Here is a 20,981-nt window from a genome sequence, read left to right on the forward strand (position 1 = left end):
AGTGTTGGCAAACGCGCGTACTCGACTGTTTTTATCAGCTGTGTCTCATTTTTTCAGCCTGCTTGACTGTGTGATTGACTGACTGCTGCTAGCCAAAATAGAAACGAAGATCGCGCAGCAAAAATAAAAACACCACAGCAAAAGAGTGAAAAAAGTGTTTTACGCTGCAGCCGACGAACAACAATGCGATGGCCAATAAGCACTAAAAGCGAACAACAACAACAACAACAGCAGCAACAGAACTTGAACTGAAGAGGTAAACAAACAACAACTGGCGATGACGTCGACTGCGACTCCGATGGCAACTCCAACTGCGACAGCCGAAAGTGGCAATTGCCAACTGCAGCTGCAGCTGTGCGTGCGTGGAAATGTGCCCTGGCCCGAGTTACCGGTGCATTTGCGTTCCGTGTTGCACGACAATCAGCGCGATTACGAGAAATATGTCTTCAACTACAGCCTGAAGAATCAGCTGCGTTTTCGTGGCAATCTCGCATCAAAGGTATTCCGACAGGAACAACGCTACTACGAGCTGTTGATACAGAAGAATATCAACGGACTCGGCGTGTTTCCCTATCATCTGGCGGATATTGTGACCAAAGGGTTGCGTGTGACGCCCTTTAATTATTATCTGGACGTGCTCAGCCAGCTGCTGCGTAGCGACAAAAGCTACGACACCTTACCGAACTTTACGGCAGCGGACTGTCTACGTGTCCTGGGCATTGGACGCAATGAGTATTTGGCACTGATTAGCGAATTAAAGACGCATACACCAAGATCGTTGTTGTTCAGTGCTAAACCGAATCCTTTGGACTTTCTGCCGCGGTTGCCAGTACGTGTGCACATGGAGCCCTGGTGGCGTCTGGACATTGGCTATGTGCTGGAGACGGACATACGCATGGTGACGCCAGCCGAGCGCAGTTTGCTCGATGATCTCATCGATTTTGGAGCTCAGCCGGCGGGCAAATGTGATTATCATGTGCTGGAGAGTTTGTATCGCAAGGGATTGATCTATTTGGATGTGCCGATCAGTGGAGAGGATCGCATTAGCATTCCACCGCTGCGCAACTTTGTGATGAATCGTGTGAGCGGCGATTACTTTGAGAATCTGCTCTACAAGATCTTTGTGAGCGCCGACGAGCACATGACCATGGCGGAGTTGGCCCAAATGCTGCAACTGGAGCTGGACAGTGTTAAGCAGGCGGTGAGCTTCATTTGCCGTCTGGGCTTCGCGCAACGCAAGCAGACAGAATACGAGGCGGGGCAACATCATGCCAGTTGGGCGGATTGCAATGTGCAACAGTTGCCGCAGACGCCGCAAATCACGCCGCTCAACTACAATCCGCATGCGAGCTTCGATGGCGAAGCGAGCCCCAAGACACCCAAGCAGGACAAGGAGAAGGAGCGAGACAAGGACAACAGCAGCTCGATTGGTTATCTCTCCTCCGATGGCAACACGAGCGACTTTAGCTTTGCCAACATGAGCACGCCCAAGGCGAACGCCACTGGCAACCACAACAACAACAACAATAGTCACAACAACAGCGATGAACAGGAGCTGAGCTCCGAGCTGGAGGATGTCAACGAACGCACCACAACCACCAAGGCAGCAGCATTAGCAACTGCCGCAGCGGCGGCTGCTCAACCAAAGAGCGGCAAGCGTGTGGGATTCCTCTTCGACTCCACGTTGACCGCCTTTCTGATGATGGGCAATCTGTCGCCGGGTCTGAAGAATCATGCAGTGACCATGTTCGAGGTGGGCAAATTGTGCGAGGAGAGTCTGGACAGCTTTCTGGCCGAGTTGGAGCAAGTCTCCCTGCTGGATGCTGAGGGCGAAGGCGATGTCTCTCGCTACTTTGCCCATGCGGTCATCTTGCGTTCCACCATCTGCTCGCTGCGTCCGCTGCTGCCGGGTGGCTTGGATCTGTTGCGCCTGGAGTGCTTGGAGGGACTCGATTGGCAGACACGCGATCGTGTGCTGGAGAAAAAGTACAAATTCATTGTGTCCGCGACGCCGTTGACAGCGACGCTCAGTCACATGTTTAGTATTCCGTTCTTTGGGCAATTCATGCGCAGCTCCGATGCCACGCCCATGTGGAGCAAGTTGTTCTACAACCACATCACAGGTGAGTCTGCCATAACAGTAGAGATTAAGATATAGTGTTTGTGACTAAACTTGGGAAATATTTGCAAACTTCTAAAGTAAATACCATAGGCCAAGCCGTCTGTCCGTCTGGATATCAAAGATTTACAGAGCTGTCGGTCTTAAATTTAGCAACAACACTTCTATAGTTATTACGTAGCTCAAGTTTATTTTTAGATTAGTCCACGCTCTCTCACTTTGCCATAAATCGAAAAAATCCAAATAGTTTCTCAGAATTTTATTGCGATAAGCGATATAAATTTTTTTATCTACATTAAACTGAATTTGTATAATTTATGTACGTCACATTTTCAGATAAGCCGAAACCGGTTAAGTACAATTTGAGAGCATTAACAAATATTAAAACAATATAAAAATATGAAAAAATATGCAAACAATGAGTCAACTATTTAGAAAACAAATACGCGGACTGATTTAATATGATTTTTGAATCAATCAATAATGATTTCTTGTTTTATCATTGAAAAACTTGTCAATATATTATGTTCAATATTTTGTTGATCTTAAAAACTTTGAGGACTTCAATAGAAATCTGTTTTGTCAAATGTTGTTTGTCTTCGACAGTTTCTGCATTAGACTAATAATATAATATTCCTTGACTGCATTCTAAAGATTTAATAATTTATCTATAAAGTCAGATAAGAAACTAAAACTAAATAGTCTACAGAAATAGTATAAATGCGATTATCTTATCATTTTTAACACAGCAATTTCAGGGGCTATACTAACAATGTAAATTCGCTTAGTTCAATTTAATTAGATAACATAATCATGGGGGCTTGTTACTTCTAATATGCAGTTAATTAATGAAGCAGTTAAAAAAAAAAAACACATTTAAGAAAGATAAGGTTGAGTGTGCTCGACTGTGAGATACCCGCTACCCATAGTGAATAAAAGCAAAACAGTGCGGTAAATATTTAAAATTATACTAAATTAATGTAGCACAAAAATATTTAAAATATACATATATATTAAAATATGGATAATATAATAAGTAAGCGTGACAAAAATTTAAAACAAACTTGAAATGCGTGCAAACATAACAAGTGTTTCGAGAACTAGATCTCTATATTATATAGTCTCTGAGATTTAGGTGTTCATAGGGACAGACGGACAAGGCAATATCGTCTCGGCTGTTGACGCTGATCAAGAATATATATACTCTATGGGGTATACATTTTCTGGAGGCATAAAGTTATAATTCCCTTCTACCCTATGAGTAGCGAGAGAAATAAGTGCTAAGAAATAATACTGTTATCCATTTCCTGGGCCAAGACAGTATGCGAAATTCTTCGTTGGCATGAGAATGGAATGAGAATTCCACCCAATCAAAAACATATAGTAGAATTACCTTACGATTAAATTTAAATAATAATTCAAATTCAATTCAATTAAATATTTACCTCTCATCAATATCCCTATTCACAGAATTGTCTAACGAGTAACACGTCAGTCGAGCCCACTCTGTTGTACTCCATATTATCCTGTTTAATCACTCGCATTTTGAGTTCCAGGCAATATTTACCTCTCATCAATACCATAATTCATTTTATTCGCATATTGAAATCACATTAAATCACTTTCTACAAATTCTAATAAGTATCTTGTCAGTCGAGCACACTTTGTTGAAATCCATATTCTCCTGTTTAATCACTCGCATTTTGACTTCCTGGCAATATTTACCTCTCATCGATACCCTTATTATTTTATGCGATCTACAAATTGAAATCACATTAAATCACTTTCTACATATTCTAATGAGTATATTGTCGGTCGAGCACACTCTGTTGTAATCTATATTCTCCTGTCTAATCGCTTTCCCTCTTTGCATTCCAGGCTATGGTCCGCCCAGTTTGCTACTCTGCCGCGGCACAGTATTAAAGTCGCTGCCACGCCTCTTTCTGGGCTACGGCAAGCTGCTGGTGAACATACTGCACTCGGACTCGTATGTGCTCAACTCGGAGAACTTTCGCAATCTGAACGAGCAGCTGAAGAATGGCTGTGTGCTGCTCCAGGGCTACGGCATACGCAGCGTTGGCCAGCTGCACTACGAATCGTTTCCATTCCAGCCAACAGATGCCCGCCAGGCGAAATGGGCATCGCATCGGGCGGTGCAGAAGTTGGCCACACATCTCGATCTGCGCCAGCAATGCGGCTACATCACATTCCTCAACACGGGCGTGCCCGATCTGGGCTGTGAGGAGTACGAGCTGCAGGTGCGTCTGAAGTTGCCGCAACGCAAACGCGGCTCGTTGCCAACCCCAGCGGGGGGCGGTGCAACTAAATCGCAACATGTGCCAAATACGGATCAATTGACCAGCTATCAGCTGAAGAGTCCCGACGAGAATCATTTTGCGGCCACGCCCGAGCATGGACCGGCCAATGATTACACCTCTGCCGACTGCAGTCAGCTGCTGGCAAGCGAGCTGGCCAATTGCGCTAGTCCGCGTGGCGAACTCGTCTCGCAGAACTCGGTGGAGTTGCCGCTAAACGAGGGAGCTGGCGACGAGGATGAGGAGATTGAAACCGATGCCTGCACCGAGGATTGGACGCTGCTCGAGGTGAACTTTGGTGTGCCGCTCTTCGATGTGGACACAAACACCCGCATCTGCGAGCAGCTGGTGCAGCAACTGAGTCGCGATGACAACCTGGAACAGTTGCCAGCGAGTGCGCAACAGATGCAGTCGTTGTTCCTGGAGTTTGTGCGTCAGTGTCTCTACTTTGAGGATGATCCAGCGACGCCGGCGCAGCTCCACGAGCCATTGCAGTCGACGCGTCCATTGCCATATCCACGCATCAATCTGGCCTTTGAGAACGGTCGCGTTGGCTATTGGAATGGTCGTTGAATCACCGAATCAGCGCGATAAGAATACTTAATAGCCCCTAATTGACCCAGTACTATTTTTCGTTTTGCTTTTTTTCTTTTGTCTGTGTGTATAAAAGCAAAGATAACCAATTTTATGTACATGTAGTTCTAGAACTTTATCAGACCCGCGAGCCATTAGACTATCTATCTTGTCTTGTATTCCGCATTCCGTTTTTTTATTAGTTATGTAAGTTTATTTTTGGCTGAGTGGCAATACGCGATCTAGAGGCAAAGACACACACACACACACCACACTCCAAACAACACACACAGATACAGAAGACAGACAGACGGACGGACAGACAGATGGACTGTTACACAGATACTGCTCGTAAACATACCATTTATATATGCATACATATAACTATGTAGCTCTAAAATAAATGCAATTTTAACAACTTGTAAACAAGTATTCACTGCTTATTCTTTTCTTGATTGGTTGGGAATTAACGGCTTAGAAGATTGAATATACATTGAATAGATAATAGTATCATTATAAATACATGTTTGATATAATTGAATTTAAAAGGATTAGTATATTACATCAGATATTCTATCGCAAATAAATAACTATCTAGAATTGTCCGTATATCTTAAACTTATATAGTTTAAATATACACTTAACATTTGTATAAATGCTCTACACAATTTCCAAGTTTAAAATTCGAGACTCTAGTCTATTAAAGACTTTTAAGTAGAAGTTTTCAATTAGTCAAGACTATAGCTAATAGATTACTCAAGCGATATTCCTTAACTTTCACGTAAAAATATAAAAGCACATTACCAGATAATGAGCTATTGATTCTAAATAATATAAATAAATTTTCTACCTAATGTGAAAAAAATGTATCCGCTTTTATGTAGTAACAGGCCATCCTCATTTATTTTTTGTTTCTTCGTCTCCATTTTAAGCAATCTTTTGAAATTTTGAAATATATAATGATGAAAGAATTGCATTATGTTTGGTACTCTTGAATTTACAAAAACCCATTCAGTATAAATGTCAAGAATTTAACAAACTTTTCTAAAGGACTTCTTGTTTATAATATTTCATTTCGACTGAAAGCGTCTTATGCAAGAGTTAATCAACCTAACTAACTCCTTGCTGACGGTTTCTTGTAGTTGATTATACATATATGTTAATATGTCAATTTCTTTCACTAATGATGCAGACTAAATGTAATTAATGCGAGTGCTCAAGAATCAAGCTAAACAATTAGACAATGCACATCTCAATTAACTAATGCCTTATAGCTCAGCTCTTGGCGAACATTAGACATTCAGCAGTCAAGAGTTACAGAATGGCATCACGCAAGAAACTAATCGAAAAGTATTGGAAGCGCTTCGAGGTGAAGACGAAGGAGTTCCTGAGCAGCACATCGTTGCAGGGCATGAAATATATTTGGAACAACAGCCTTCCAAGTTGGGTGCAGTTCTATTTTGGTAAAATCTTTCTGGTTTCCGTTTATGTGGCCATCAATCTGGCCGTGAATGTGTTTAATCGTTGGGAGAGCACGCCTGTCATCATTGGGTACAGCTCCAAGATGACATCCATACAGGATATTCCCTTTCCGGCCATAACGGTCTGCGATATGAACAAGGCCAAGTACTCCAAAGTGATCAATTTTACAGTGTAAGTAAAGCTGATATGAAATGAATTGAAAGTTGTATTAATATCTAGGGCATTTTCTAGGGGTTCCTTGGAGTATGCCATGCTGCAGAAGGCTTGCTTTCAGGACATGAATTTTACGCAATATAAAGCGATAAAACCACGTTCCAAAAATGATACTTTTCCCAATTTCATTGTCGCTGTGAGTCACAAGTGTGAGGATATGATTGTGTCCTGCATGTTTGAGCAAAAGAATGTTCCTTGTACCGACATCTTTCGAGAGTTCTTTGTCGACGAAGGTCTCTGCTGTGTCTTTAACTTTCTGCATCCCTATTATCTCTACAAATATAGGTAAGAAATCTTCTGAATGTTGAGTGTAAAGAAGTATTTAATAATGTGTTCCCAAGTGCACCTTATATACGGGATTATACTTCGTCGAAGGGACTGTCGGACATCGCTGTTGATTGGAATCCCATTAAAGGTTATCCCAAGAATCTCCCTGCTGGCTATTATCCTCGTCGTGGAGTGGGCACAGGAGTGGACAATGGTCTGCAGATTATACTAGATGGACATACAGATGATTATTATTGCTCTTCCACAAATGGACAGGGATTTAAGGTGAGCTTATCGATAATTATTAATATTCTAAATATTATTATTTTTGTGTTTCATTACACATTGGAATGATATCATAATGAAGAAGTATGAAAGCTACAGTCGAGTGTGCTCGACTGTGAAATACCCGCTACCCATTTTGAATAAAAGCAAAATATTACGGTAATAATCTCAAAATATTAAAAATAAATATGCATGTATTTTCGATCGGGATTTGAACTCGAGCTCCACCGACCGGGTGGTTAAAAAAAAAAAAAAGTTTGTACTCCGAGCGGGTTCGAACCCGGGCACCACAACATGCGCGGCTTACACTCTACCACCTGAGCTATCGCATTGCTTAAGAACCCTTATGCATACAGATGCTAATATAGACGAGCATGTATGTACGTATACGCATACATACAATACATACATAGCAGGCGGTTTTGCTCATACAAAATATTTCTTTAGTAAAATCCACAATTTTTATTTATAATTGTTGTAAATACGATAAAAAAAAAATTTTGTTCCCCGAGCGGGCTCGAACCCGAGTCCCTCGACTACCGCAACAGTAATATGCTTGCACTCTACCAATAGAGCTATCGCAGTGCCTCTTGCATACAGATACAAATATAGAGGCGAGCATGTATACGTATACGCATACATACAACACATACATAGAAAGCGTTTTTGCCCATACAAAACTATTTCTTTAATAACTTCTACAATTTTTATCTGATTGCAACCAAATTTTCAGCAATCATAAATGCTATAGTTATTATTGTATATACCAAAATTCGCAATTCTAGCTTTACAATTACGCTTGTTCGATTTTTTTGATTTGCGGGGGCGGAAGTAGGCGTGGCAAAAATTTGAAACAAACTTGATCTGCGTGCAAACATAACAAATGCTGTCGAAAAAAAATTATAGCTCTATCTCTTATAGTCTCTGAGATCTTGGTGTTCATACGGACAGACGGACAGACGGACGGACGGACAGACGGACATGGCTATATCGTCTCGGCTGTTGACGCTGATCAAGAATATATATACTTTATAGGGTCGGAGATGCCTCCTTCTACCTGTTACATACATTTCCTGCCGGCACAAAGTTATAATACCCTTCTACCCTATGGGTAGCGGGTATAAAAATCAAAGTTAATCATTTGGCTTCTTTTTTGACAACCAAGGAATTAATAGTTAGTTCGAGATAAACTAGACTTAAAAAATTTCTATTGAGAAAACTATGATTTTGAATGTTTTTATGGTTGTCTTTAATGAATTATTTTGAATTAATTATAGAGGGAATTCTGGGTAAATTCTTGAGAAAATCTTTCACAATCACAGTTGCAATGAGTGGAGACCATAACCCAACATATGTATTATATGAGCCATCCATTTTTATATGTAAATAAAAAATAAGTTGTTTAGTAATGTTACTCACAACCCACTTCAACGTTGACATAGCTGCGGGTCAAACTAGCCAGCATTAATCTATTTTCACTTGATTTTTTTTTATATAAAAATCATAATTAATACATTTTTTGAATAATTACAATCAAATAATACAATTTTCTAAGGATTATTAAGAAAAAAAAACATAATATATCCCTGATCTTTTATTTATCTTTCTCACCTTTAGGTGCTCCTTTACAATTCCATTGATCAGCCCAGATTGAAGGAATCGGGTCTCCCCGTGATGCTGGGCCACGAGACCAACTTCCGTTTGATGCCCAGCAGTTTTGAGGCCACGCCCAATTTGCGCAGCATCGATCGCAAAAAGCGTCAGTGCATCTTCACCGACGAGCAGGAACTGCTCTTCTATAGATACTACACTCGCCGTAATTGCGAAGCGGAATGTGATGCTCAGTATTTCTATAGACGCTGCGATTGCATTCCATATCATCTGCCTTTGGTTTATCGCAATGCCAGCGTTTGTCATGTGCGGCACTTTGATTGCTTGATTCAAGCAGAACTGCAAATTGTGGACGAACAGAGTGCTGCATGCAAGGAACTTTGTTTGGCCAGTTGTCATGATGTCTCCTACTTTCCCGATCCCTTCTCCATACCCTTTCATCAGAAGGGCATTCGGGTCACTAATGAGTATCTCAAGCACTTCTCCACGGAGTATATTCGCAAAAATTTGGCCGTGGTCAACTTCTATCACAACGACAACTTGTTTCGCAGCAATATGAAGTCCTCTTACACAGGAATCACTGAGTATATGTGTAAGTGTAGCTAATTGCCTTCAAATTGAATTTACAGAAATTGTTTATTACAGCTTTAACTGGCGGCATTATGAGCTTAATGGTCGGTTTCAGCGTTGTTTTCATTTCGGAATTGTTCTACTTTCTCTTTCTTCGCTATTTATTGGAGTATATTCATTTGTGGGTCAAGAATCGTCGTAATCGTGTACATGTTTTGCATACGAATCCTAATTAAAATTTCAAATTAAGATTTGAATTGCATTGGCGCTATGCAGAAGTGGGACCAGCTTTTTTTGCAACATTACAAGTCTTTTATCCTAAAACCGATCGCTTGGTAGTTATAAAAGTGTAACCAGCTTATTAGCAAACACATACCGACAGCTTATCAAAAGAAATACACTTTTATAACCCTAATTATTGAATATAAATATTAAGACACTTCAGCTAATTATTATTTACTTATTTTAGCTAGAATTTGTGGTTTAAACGATATATTTAACATTTACCTTGCAATTTACAAGCTTTTAGGCGATTAATCGAAAATCGATTTCAACACTTGTCGATTACTAAGTGTGACCTGCTGCCCCAATTTCCTTAAACAATCGTACAATGCACCGATTGCAATTTGCAACCCTGTCCATAAACCCGCAGTTATTTATCGCAAACGATTAAGAGTTTATATGGCTTTTTATTACATTAACAAACTAAAATTAAGGATATGCCCGCAAATCGTGTTCCACATTGATAGCAGGCAAACTCTCCGCAATCTGTTTGGTGCTTGGACTGATCCTGTGCCTATGCGAGGCGAGCTGAGCACGGGACAACACGCTGCAGTCACAGGTGGTGCAATGATAATGTGTGTGGCGAAGCGCATAGGAGCAGGATGGCGTGGCGCAGGACTCATTGCTGGCGATCTTACGAAAGCCTGCCGAGCGCACATACTCCAGTCGCATGTGCAGCCGACGATGGGCGACCACCTTATTGGAATCGGTACAGACGTAATCGCATTTGCGGCAGTGGAAATGCGATGATTTCTTTGGAGCAGCCAGCATGTCATCTGCAATGGAAATCAAACGGAATTAGGCGGAAAGAAAACAAGTAAGAAAGTAAAAGTACTCGACTGTAAGATACCCATATACAAATTATTACGTATTTTTTAAATTACCAATACTCTGCTATCAGCATCTTCAGAAGATCTAAACATGTTGACATCAGAACTTTAACTTTAATACAACTTCCCTTTGATGACTCATTGTAATATTTAAATTACTTACTTAATGACTTGGATAGTAATAGTAATGAAAATTTGAAAATTCTTTTATATATTTTATCGTTGCTATACAAAAATTCATATTCTAGTTCTATTAGCGATTGAACTTTATTTAAATGATCCATTTAAAATTGATGGCGATTAAAAATATACATGTATATCTCATTTGATGATTACATGATTTCATCTCATTTCATGTAGGGATAAAGTTGAGTTCGAATTATGTAAAGCCAAACTATATTACAAAAAGTTGTCAGAATTGGAATCTTCAAAGAATTCTAAGGCAAAGTTCAGCATGAAACTATCTATTAAAAACCAATTTTTATCTTTTGTTCAATATCTCACAACCATTTAAATGTTTCATTATTTATTATTCTTCAGACCAGTTTCATATAGATTTTATGTATTAACCAATAAATAAATATTGGCTGAGTTTAAATTTGATTGAAATTTTCATTCAATTTAAGTTTACCTATGAACCATATGATCTTTTAAGTTTATGTTGTCTGAAATATCTTCTGTTGCGTGTTACTCACATTTGCTAAGCATTAAGTTATCATTTGCTTTTACTTAATGTAGAGCTGAGCATGTTATAGAATATCCACTTACCTGGGCGGGAGTTGAGAGGCGTCATTGAGGACGTAGTCGTCGTGTGGGAGGCGTAACAACAATCGCTGACACCACAGCGCATGTTGGCGCGAAACTGTTGAAAGTCATCGCCCATCAATGTGTCCATGCGTTCATGTCGCGCCGTGTGTTGGACAAAGCGGGTTTTGTCACAGAAGCTGTAGTGGCAGTCGCGTCGATTACAATGGAAGTGCGACTGATGATTCCGATAGCCACAACGCTCAAAGTTGCAATCTTCGTTGAAGCGAAACTTCAGATATCCCGTTGGAATATCTTGTTCCCTCGCTCGTTTATTGCGTCCAGTCATTTGGGTTGCAACTGCAATGGGAGTCGCAGTAATAGATTCCACACCTGGTGGTGACTCCTCGACTGGGGTTGAAGCAGTTGCTGCTGCGGCGGCAGCTGCCACAGCGCCTGCTGCAGCCGCATTGAGCAACAACATCTTCTGCTGCACCGCATTCTCCAGCAGCAAACGCATGTCCAGAGGCGCCGGTTGACTTGCGGCCGCCAAGAAACTGGGCAGCAGCCATTGACGTTGATACAGATCGAGCAGCAGCTTCAATCCTTGTGTCTCCTGCTCACCACGCACTGAACTTGATTCCTTGGCTTGGCTGCCACGCATACTCAAATCTTCTGGTTGCTCCAAGCTGCCATTATCCCGATTCGTTGGTGGACTATAGCGACTCCTTGTGCTCTCTAGGGTTTCCATTGTGCTGGCATTCTCTGGATAGAAAGTGCCCGCTGCACGCACAACTTTGAGGTGAAAAGGATGAAATTGTTATTAGGATTAACAATTAATAGACGAAGCTTTACTTACCTGAAATTTTCTCCAAGCATTTGCTGCTGCTTAAAGGACTCTCTAGATCGGGTGTAGTGAACATAGACTTAAAAAGGATGAGGAGAGAAGACATACAAAATTAGGATCTGTTTATTTATATAATAATTTTGTATAACTATTATACAGTTTAATCTGATATAAAATGGTAAAAAAGGTTAAGAAAGGCTTTAAATTTAGTTTATAAATTTTTTGTTAACAATTGGTTATTTAAATGACCAGGAATTCGGGTATTCCTGATTCCTAAACTTCTAATTTTTCTTATTAAACACTTGTTTACTCTAAATATGAAAAGTATTAGTTCAGATCTTGAATAAAAGATCTTTTACCTAAAGTTTGTCTTGTCTATATTTTTAAAGGAGGATAGGGAGAGAAGAAATACAAAATTGGGAAGGATCAGTTTAATTCAACAATAATTTTGTAATACTTCTATACACTTGAATCTGATATAAAATGGTCAAAAAGGTTAAAAAAGGCTAAATTTTGTTTATAACAATCGATTATTTAAATTATCAATTCCTGAATCATTAACTTCTAATTTTTCTTAGAGCTTATTAAACACTTGTTTGCTCTAAAGTTAAAAAGCTTTAGTTCGGATCTTAAATAAACTATCTTGTATCTAAAGATATTCTTGTCTATATTTTTGAACTCAACTGCACATACTATATTATGTATTTAGTTTCATTAGTGTTATATTACTTACTTGAGCGGGTGATCGTCTCTCATTTGATTCCATTTTTGTGGAGTGTTTCGACTTCTCATTGTTTGGTAAGTCTCTTTGTGATTCCACGGTCCAAACACGACCTCTTTTCCTGGTCCGACTAGGTGTGAGATCTGTTGCGATCAGTGGGTGGGCTTGTGTGACCGTTTGATTGGCGACTGCTCCCAGTCTGAGTGTGGTGAGAGGATGCTCGGCATTCTCCGTGGACGTTGACAAACCGGAAACATTAGTCTGATCATTTTTCTCCAGCTTAAAGCTGGTAAATATGGCTTGGGGTGAGTGTTGAGCCTGGAAGATCAAATTGTAAATAATGTGTGAGCTATTAACACTTTTGATACCGATTTGAATATTATTGTTAAATGTTCTGAAACTTGCAGAATGAATTATGAAAAATGAGAAAGTTATCTAAGAAAAAGTTTTAAAGAGAAGAGCTCGATGCTTTCTGAATTATTTTGACAATATGGGATAATTTACGTAAATATATTTAATTTAATTAGCTACACATGTAAGGGAGTGCTACTGTACATGGTATTTCCTCTCATGCTTGGCCTTTCGGTGGGATTATATGGAACCAATTTGCCCCTGTTGCCCCCCCTTGAAAGTTGTGAGCGCCGTTTCAATAAATTTCTTTAGCATTATTGTACTTGACATTGTTGTTGTTGTTATTGTCGTCATCATTGTTGTTGTTATTGTCATAGTTTTCGGAATAATATGACAAACAGTCGTAACCAGTTTATTATTTCCGAAATTACTGTTAATGTTTATTGTTGGCCCAAAATGTCACTATTTAAATTTTGTTCACGCATCAAAATCAATAATCATAATAATAATAAAAAAAAAAGCAAAAACAAAAAGGAGAATAAGCTAAATAAAAACCAAATACAACAAAAAAGAGAAACCACAAAAATACTTCGGAAACGGCATTTGGAATGCCAACTTATGGATACCCTTACCAAATGCGGGCACCACAAACACTTTAAAAGCTGTGAAACAGCTGAAATCGCAATTGCATTTAAATGAAGAATTCCATAAAAATGTATAAGCAAATTGGATTTCAATAATTTTTTTGAATAGTATTCAAACCATCTAAAATTAGGCCTATGGAGGGTATAAATAAGTCGAAGTGTTGACATGGGTTGAGTCTATAAAAATAATTACTCCAAAAGATTGAAAAGACAATGAAACGTGTTTGGATTTACCTGATAAGTTGCACACACGCACACACAGTTATTCATATAAGTACACACACCTTATATGATTAAAGACAATATATAGAAGTTATTGTAGTTGTGTCGTTCCTTTTAATCGTCATATTCGATTCGATGATCGAGGGCGGTCACAGAGGGTCGCCACGAAAATCAGCCAATACATTTTAGCTATGAAGGTGGACGATGTTCTATATTTTACATTATTTTGTTGTTTTTTTTTTTCAAGATTTTGCAGAATTTGTTTTATGAAATGTTTTTTTTATTATGAAATGTATTTCTATTATCTTTAAATCTAAAGCAAGGTCATTGATTATACCAACGATATGAGAGTCTAACGAGTTTGATAAGTGTATGATAAGTTGCACTAAGGCAAACATATTTATTACAAATTATATTCCCGCCCTCTGAGCATAAAAGACTTACTCCTTTCATAAGTTCCGCATAGTTCGTTGAAGAAATTCACTTTAGCATACATTTTCTATCCGTCCAATTCTTCATAAACCTAAGATTATGTAGAATATGAGTACATTCAGACCGGAGAAAATATGCTATAATTAAAATCTTTCACGCTGGAACTTCTACAATTTTGACGTTCACTTTTTGACCCAATTTCTTACAAACTTAATTGTTTTCCATGACAATGCCATATAACAACTTTAAAATGTTCTATTGTTTTATTTTCAATAGAAGTCAATAAATATTCAGGTTATTTTGTATGATTTTTTATCCCTTAGCTTGTAAATCAAAAAAATAAAAATTCGATCTTCATTATGTTCAATATTTTCACTTGTTTTTGTATTCTTTGCTATTCCCTTTACTTGCACACTCTCGCAAGATATTTCTCTCTCTCTCTCTCTCTAAATATTCGATTTTCATTATGTTCAATATTTTCACTTGTTTTTGCATTCATTGCTATTCCTTTTACTTGCATACTCTTGCAAGCTATTTCTATCGCTCTCTCACACTTATGCTCTTTGATTAGTCAAAAGCACGACGCGCCCTGTGGCTTAGTAAGGCCATTGCATACTAAGTCACACACACACACTCGCACACACACACTCTAACACTCACACGCACTTGCAAATGCAAACGCTCTCTTTGCAATTAGGAATTTTGCGCCTATTTGCGTGCTGAGGGACTTTCTGAGCGAGTGTTTGAATTGTGTGTGCCAGAGAGTACGAAGGGGGAGAGGGAGGTGCGATGGCGGTACTGACGCGTCGATGGGGCCTAATGTGGCATTTTATGTGGCGTGTGTTGAATTGAGTTTTCGGATTTGGTTTTTGCCATATTCGTCATATTAATATTGACAACGAGTGTTTCCGCATTTTATTTCACTTGCGCGCCATCGAATGGCGATAACTTCGGCCCCCGCCCCCTCTTCATGCACATACACTCTCTTAGGCTAACTCACCTCACCCACAACCTCATTCCCACCCTTCTCTCTCTCCATCATTGTGCGTTTTGTGCTTTTAACTGTCATTTTCATAATTTCTACATTTTTGAGCGCAGTTTATCGTCAGTGTGCGTGCATATGTGTAACTGTCAGTGTATGTGTATGTGTGTGTGCATGTTTATGATTACCCAGCCCACGCGTCAACTGAGTTCGTTGGCTGCTGAGGGGGGAGCGACAAGTGTTGGCCAAGTACACACAATTGAATGTGTGTCTGTGTGTGCGTATGCGTGTGTGAATCGAATAATTTAAATAAATATTTTGTCCATTGCCATTTGCGGTATTCTGTGTTGTCTCCTATCTCGCTCTCTCTCTCTTTTTCTTTTCCTCTGTTTTTGGAAATAAACTAAAGTCGGGCGTAGCTTAAGACTTTTGTGCAGTCGGAAGCGAGGGGAACTGAACTGTAGACCTACAAACTTCTGGGAAAAGATATTTTTAACTCATTCATTAACTGAAGTATCGACACTGTTAACGTAATCTGATAAGAATGCTCGACTTGTAGAGACCCTGACTTTTAAATAAAGGATAAATTAGTTTAGAATTATTCTCAATTTAAGGAAATTGAAAATATAAAGACTAGATTGATACCTAATAAAATGGTCGTTTTATTAAAAAGCAGATAATATTTATCATATAACATGCTATATTTTAAGTCTTTGGTTAATTTTAAGATATTCTGAATAAAAAATAACTAATATGTTTTAAAAGAAAAAGGTTCTACAACTGTACATTTTATTTAAATCTTGAATTGAATCTATAATTTTTTCGAAAACAATACAGAGCTTGTCATGATCATAGAATGAGAGTTACTGTTAAAATTTAAAGGAGGAAAACTTTTTTGAAAATATGGAAACAAATATAAAACATTCTATTAAGGTACTTTTTTTTTTTTTAATAAAATTATTTTTTCAGTAAATATCGTTTTAGGAAATTAATTAAAGTCTTCATCCTTACTTACACTTTTGTAGACTTCTACGAAGCGATTCTTAGGCGGTCTTCCACGCTTGCGATTGAAGAATCCATCGATGGATGTGATCTGTGTGGGCTGAGCGGAAGATTCTCCCGCCTCGCTGCTGGGACTGACATCCACATCTGCTGTCTCTTGACTCTGCTCCATTTCCTCGACAAAACTCTTTCTCTCTCTCTCTTCGATTCCCTGTAGACTGTCTTCAGTTACAGGGCACGTGCTGTCAGAGTTTCAGCTAAATTAGAGGTAAAAAGAAGAATAGGAAAAATGCCGAATTTTAATTGCAAATTGATACCTTGGGAATGCAATTGTCAATTGAAATGGAAAATTGACAGTTACTTTTGTTTTTCTTTGTTTTTTTCTTTTCTTTACCAAAAACCCCAATACAAATGATTCACCAAGAGCTCCCGAGGGCAATGTTTAGCGCCTCACAGGCGCCAGTCAGCACAAAAAAAAATAAACTTGGAAGACCAAAAAAAAAGGTTAACAGTCGCATTTCTGGGTAAGCGATTGATTCGATTACGGCGCCAGGCAAATTGCATAAACCCGATATTCTGTCTAATTGATTCCGACATATGTTCAATCAAAATTTTAACAACCTTATAATAACTGACTACACAAATTTACAAAGTTATATCGCAGTTTATGAGGTATACAATTGTAACTCAGGAAACTAATTATTAGATCTCAGTGATCAACCTATTTAAATGTATATTAACCGTTCTTAAAGTTCTCTAGAATATCTTCAACTGGATATAAATATTGCTGAAATACTCCTTATATATTCCATGCAGTGTATCAAAGTTTGATGTACTATTTAACAATGATAATAAAATGAATTTTTTAAAAATTTCGTTAAATTTGCGTTAGAGAGAACAGAGTTCACATAGTTAGTACAACGATACGATAGATAAAACATTTCAAGTGAATCGCAGAATAATAAAGAATGCAGCTCAAGTTGAGGAAAACTGAATGCCAGCTTAAATGCACTCAATTCTAAACTCACAGTTAAAAGAACTGCTAAAGGGAAGAAGGAAAAAATAATATGAGTGAGAAGAATCAGAATAAAAGGTAAAAGACGAAGAACAGATATCGTTGCACTGCATCTACCAATTGAATGAGTGGCCACCAAAAGTGCATTTCGTTTCTTTTCTGCTGGCGGAGAATTCTTGAGAATTGTTTTGCATATGATTCAAATAAAACTGAAGATTGCATAAATGTTATGAATAGAATTCTTAACTATGAAATAACTGGTGGAGCTTTAAAGAAAGAATGAAGCAACAGAATTGTAGGAAAAAAAATCCATGTTATATTTTTAAATTGAATTGAATTAAGAAGCAGAAGATGCTCAATACCAATAAATGTTAAGTGTAGACAGATTTTTAAGAATTGCATAAAAAAATCATATTTTTTAGAGGTTTTCAAAAGTCCGTTTAGTAGCTTTAAAACATTCTCCATTCATAAATGTATAAAATGAAATGTATTAATATATTTATATTTCATATTAGAACTTTAGTTTTTTTTTTAAATTGTTTTACTAAATTTAACAGCACCGTGAGCTAAGAAAACTGATCTAGATGATTAATCTGACATATCTTTCCTTTCCTTCTTTAATTCCCCAACTCTTCATTGTTATTGCGTGTGTGAGAGGAAGCAGCCAAGGAGTTTATCGAGTGGGCGGCATTGTCAATTATAATCGGGTTGACTAATTGGACCAACATACATACGCTTAGCTTAGTTTCGTCCTCGGGCAGACAAAAAACCGATTGCCAGACAATGATTAGCTAATTTACCTGCCGAGGCGCACCCAGAGTTGCCAACTTCTCGTAGTTGTTGTGAGCTGAAGATATCGAAGATCTGCATGCGAGTATTTTTAGTCATTTATTGTTATTCATATGAATTACTTTAACTGTCACACACACACACACACATACTCATTAGGCTTGGCACAGGGGGAAATTCCTTTGCGAAATGCCGCAAGGAGTTGGTAACAAAAGAGCAGATATCTATACCGATAACGATGACAATTTGAAGGGCAAGCAGTTTGCCTTATCTGATATGCACATCACATACACTCACACAGGGTGGGAGAAAGAGAGCGCGTTATGCAGCCTGATTTTACGTACCAATCATAGAACTAGCATTATCTGCAAGCGCAGTGTTAGAAAACGCACTGCACAAAAAAAGCGAACGCGAACGACAAAAGTCCAGCGACAACACACAGCAATAACACGTCCGTTCGCGTCAAGCTCCGTCGAACGAATAACACAGCTTGGGCTGCCGTTGACAACGCCAAGCCGAACTTTAAGCCGAGCGCAGCTTTGCTGACTGCCCATTGGCTTAAAGCCAGCTACGCTAGGATCGCTAAGCGAAAGAGTGAGAACGCGCATACAAGCTGAGTTGCCATTGGCTGACGCTGTGTGGCGCTTTTGTTGGTGCGTGCGCACGCTGAAAGCTTTTGCCAAGACACAAACCCCACCGCTGCAAGCTTCTGCCAGCAATCCAAAGAAAAAACGCCAAGTTCACATTTAAAAAATTTATTTTTTTTGTTTTGTTTACTCAACTTTTACACAGAGAAAAATGAAATTGCAGTTTGTTGCATTTGTTTTGTTTTGTTTTTTTTTTTTGTTTTTGTTTTGAATTTGTTTTTAATATATATATTTCATATTTTGATTAATTAAAATTTGTTAAATTGCTAGAATTTGTTAAGCGCTACTAAAGTTTAAATTTGTTGTTTGTTTTTACATACACACATATATGTATAATTATGTATATATATATATATATATCATATTTCTTGTTTGCCTTTGCTTTGTATTTGTTGTTGTGTTTTTTTTGTTTTATAGTTTATGGAAATTGTTAAACTTTTACTTAGTGTAGCTACGTGATTTACAACATAGAGTATTCCCATATCTACTAGCTGAGCCCAGTTCCAAGTTCCAGTTTCACATCAACTTCTCAGCCATAGCATACTTTTCTGGGCACAAACAAAATGGCTGCAAAACTGCAACTTGGAACGAGATTTTTGTTTGTTTATTAATTTTACGACATTTTAGAATGTTTGTTCTTTGTGTTTTTTTTTTGTTGTTGTTTAAAGAGTTCAATTTTGTGTTAAGATACGAGTGTTTGATCGCTAATAACAACAAAAACATTAATTTCATTGCTGTCTCCCAAAAAACAAAAACAATTCTCTTTGTTCTACGCAATTGAAATTATAGATTTCATAAAAATCACATGGTGGGATAATCGCTTAAATAATTGTTATAATATTTTCTTCTTGTTGTTTGTTTTAGCAATATCAAAAATGGTTGTGAGTGTGGAATGCGAGAGTGTGTGTGTGTGTGTGAGGGTGAGGGTAAGAGGCTGAGGAGTGGGGCAAAGGAAGGATTGAGGGGATAAAGTTGTGCTCGGCTTTAAATATTTTCGATAGTACATACAATTATTAATATTATTATTATCATTATTGTTTCGGTTTTGCTTTTAATAGAATTTTCTAGTATTTCTTCTTTGTTTGTTTGTTTGTTTTGTTGTATTTTGCTTAGGCGTTCTTCTAATTGATTGATTAATTTTTAAAGTGTTTCGCTTTAATTGGTTCCCGTTCAACTCACACACACACACACGCACACTCAGCCATACATTCATACGCTCTAGGTATTATCATCGTACGAGGATTATGTAAAAATTCTACAATTTAACCATACACATACACATGCACATTATATATCATAAATAACTAGTTTATCGATAGATTTTCTTTTTATCTTTCTTTATATATCATTTATCATTATTGTTTACAAATACTTTGAGGAGCACTGGACGTGTCTAAGATTCATTTTACACCCATCCATTGAAAAAACAACAAAAAATCGCGTCATCATCATTGTCGCTGGACATTTCTCATAAATTCCTACTAAAAATCAAAATCAAAAAGAAGCTGGTAATTTTTTCGAGTGTAACAACAACATAAGTGGCAAGTTTGTTCAACATTTAAAGCGTTGCAATTTCTACGATATTGAAAATTGTTTAATAAATTTGTGTTTTTTTTTTATTGTTGGTATTTTTAGGCGTGGCGTACAAGAAAAAACGAATTGTTTGTTTGGCAAATTATATTTAAAGTTCTACAAATTAAAAAGTGTTACATATTTAAGATTTACAAAATGAAAAAATCGAAAAACAAAAACAAAAGAAAAACGTAAATTTTTCAAATGTTAATATTTTTTGTTTTTCTATTTTGTATTGTTTTTTTCTTTTTTTGTTTGTTTATTATTAAATAGATCACATTTATGGTTCTATTTTTTCACTTGTTTTTATGTTCACATTTTTCATATTTTATTTTTTTTTAAATACGCTTAGTTGTTGTTGTTCCTTTGCTGCTCTATTTACATGTGTTTTATTTGATTTGTTTTGTTTGTATGAAAACGCAACTTAAGAATCGAATTTGTTGTTTCTATTAATGATATAATGAGT

At 37.7% G+C, this 20,981-nt stretch overlaps 3 protein-coding genes across 4 annotated transcripts; 2 read left to right on the forward strand and 1 right to left on the reverse strand.

The window, feature by feature from the left end:
* The first annotated feature begins 28 nt into the window (after window positions 1-28).
* LOC132789990 (protein FAM91A1) lies at window positions 29-5,439 on the forward strand. Its single transcript, XM_060798373.1, has 2 exons — window positions 29-2,123; window positions 3,998-5,439. Exons 1-2 carry the CDS (start codon window positions 278-280, stop codon window positions 5,005-5,007), a joined length of 2,856 nt encoding a protein of 951 aa, XP_060654356.1. The 5' UTR covers window positions 29-277; the 3' UTR covers window positions 5,008-5,439.
* Window positions 5,440-6,328: 889 nt separating this feature from the next.
* Window positions 6,329-9,471, forward strand: LOC132788164 (pickpocket protein 28). The gene is made up of 4 exons (XM_060795496.1): window positions 6,329-6,660; window positions 6,721-6,987; window positions 7,044-7,254; window positions 8,872-9,471. The coding sequence occupies exons 1-4, from the start codon at window positions 6,329-6,331 to the stop codon at window positions 9,469-9,471; spliced, it is 1,410 nt and encodes a 469-aa protein (XP_060651479.1).
* On the reverse strand, window positions 9,262-20,972 carry LOC132794365 (uncharacterized). Of its 2 annotated transcripts, none has more exons than XM_060804771.1 (6): window positions 18,641-20,972; window positions 16,506-16,749; window positions 12,872-13,177; window positions 12,151-12,217; window positions 11,316-12,086; window positions 9,262-10,493 (listed from the first exon to the last, which is right to left on the reverse strand). In XM_060804771.1, exons 2-6 carry the CDS (start codon window positions 16,662-16,664, stop codon window positions 10,147-10,149), a joined length of 1,650 nt encoding a protein of 549 aa, XP_060660754.1. In that variant the 5' UTR covers window positions 16,665-16,749; window positions 18,641-20,972; the 3' UTR covers window positions 9,262-10,146. The 2 variants fall into 2 exon arrangements, with proteins under 2 accessions (XP_060660754.1, XP_060660753.1); XM_060804770.1 differs by having other exon boundaries at window positions 18,308-20,972.
* Between the last annotated feature and the right edge of the window lie 9 nt (window positions 20,973-20,981).

Source organism: Drosophila nasuta, chromosome 3 (genome assembly GCF_023558535.2).
Source record: "Drosophila nasuta strain 15112-1781.00 chromosome 3, ASM2355853v1, whole genome shotgun sequence".
Taxonomy (NCBI): domain Eukaryota; kingdom Metazoa; phylum Arthropoda; class Insecta; order Diptera; family Drosophilidae; genus Drosophila; species Drosophila nasuta.

Excerpts from the sequence above, each read along its gene's own strand:
- LOC132789990 (XM_060798373.1), top strand. The coding sequence starts at position 278 with ATGACGTCGACTGCGACTCCGATGGCAACTCCAACTGCGACAGCCGAA. Across the intron at positions 2,124-3,997 it reads GTTCTACAACCACATCACAG|GCTATGGTCCGCCCAGTTTG; the intron begins GTGAGTCTGCCA and ends TTTGCATTCCAG.
- LOC132788164 (XM_060795496.1), top strand. The coding sequence starts at position 6,329 with ATGGCATCACGCAAGAAACTAATCGAAAAGTATTGGAAGCGCTTCGAG. Across the intron at positions 6,988-7,043 it reads TATTATCTCTACAAATATAG|TGCACCTTATATACGGGATT; the intron begins GTAAGAAATCTT and ends TGTGTTCCCAAG. Across the intron at positions 7,255-8,871 it reads CAAATGGACAGGGATTTAAG|GTGCTCCTTTACAATTCCAT; the intron begins GTGAGCTTATCG and ends TCTCACCTTTAG.
- LOC132794365 (XM_060804771.1), bottom strand. The coding sequence starts at position 16,664 with ATGGAGCAGAGTCAAGAGACAGCAGATGTGGATGTCAGTCCCAGCAGC. Across the intron at positions 12,087-12,150 it reads ATGCTTGGAGAAAATTTCAG|TTGTGCGTGCAGCGGGCACT; the intron begins GTAAGTAAAGCT and ends TTCACCTCAAAG. Across the intron at positions 10,494-11,315 it reads GCCTCTCAACTCCCGCCCAG|ATGACATGCTGGCTGCTCCA; the intron begins GTAAGTGGATAT and ends TTTCCATTGCAG.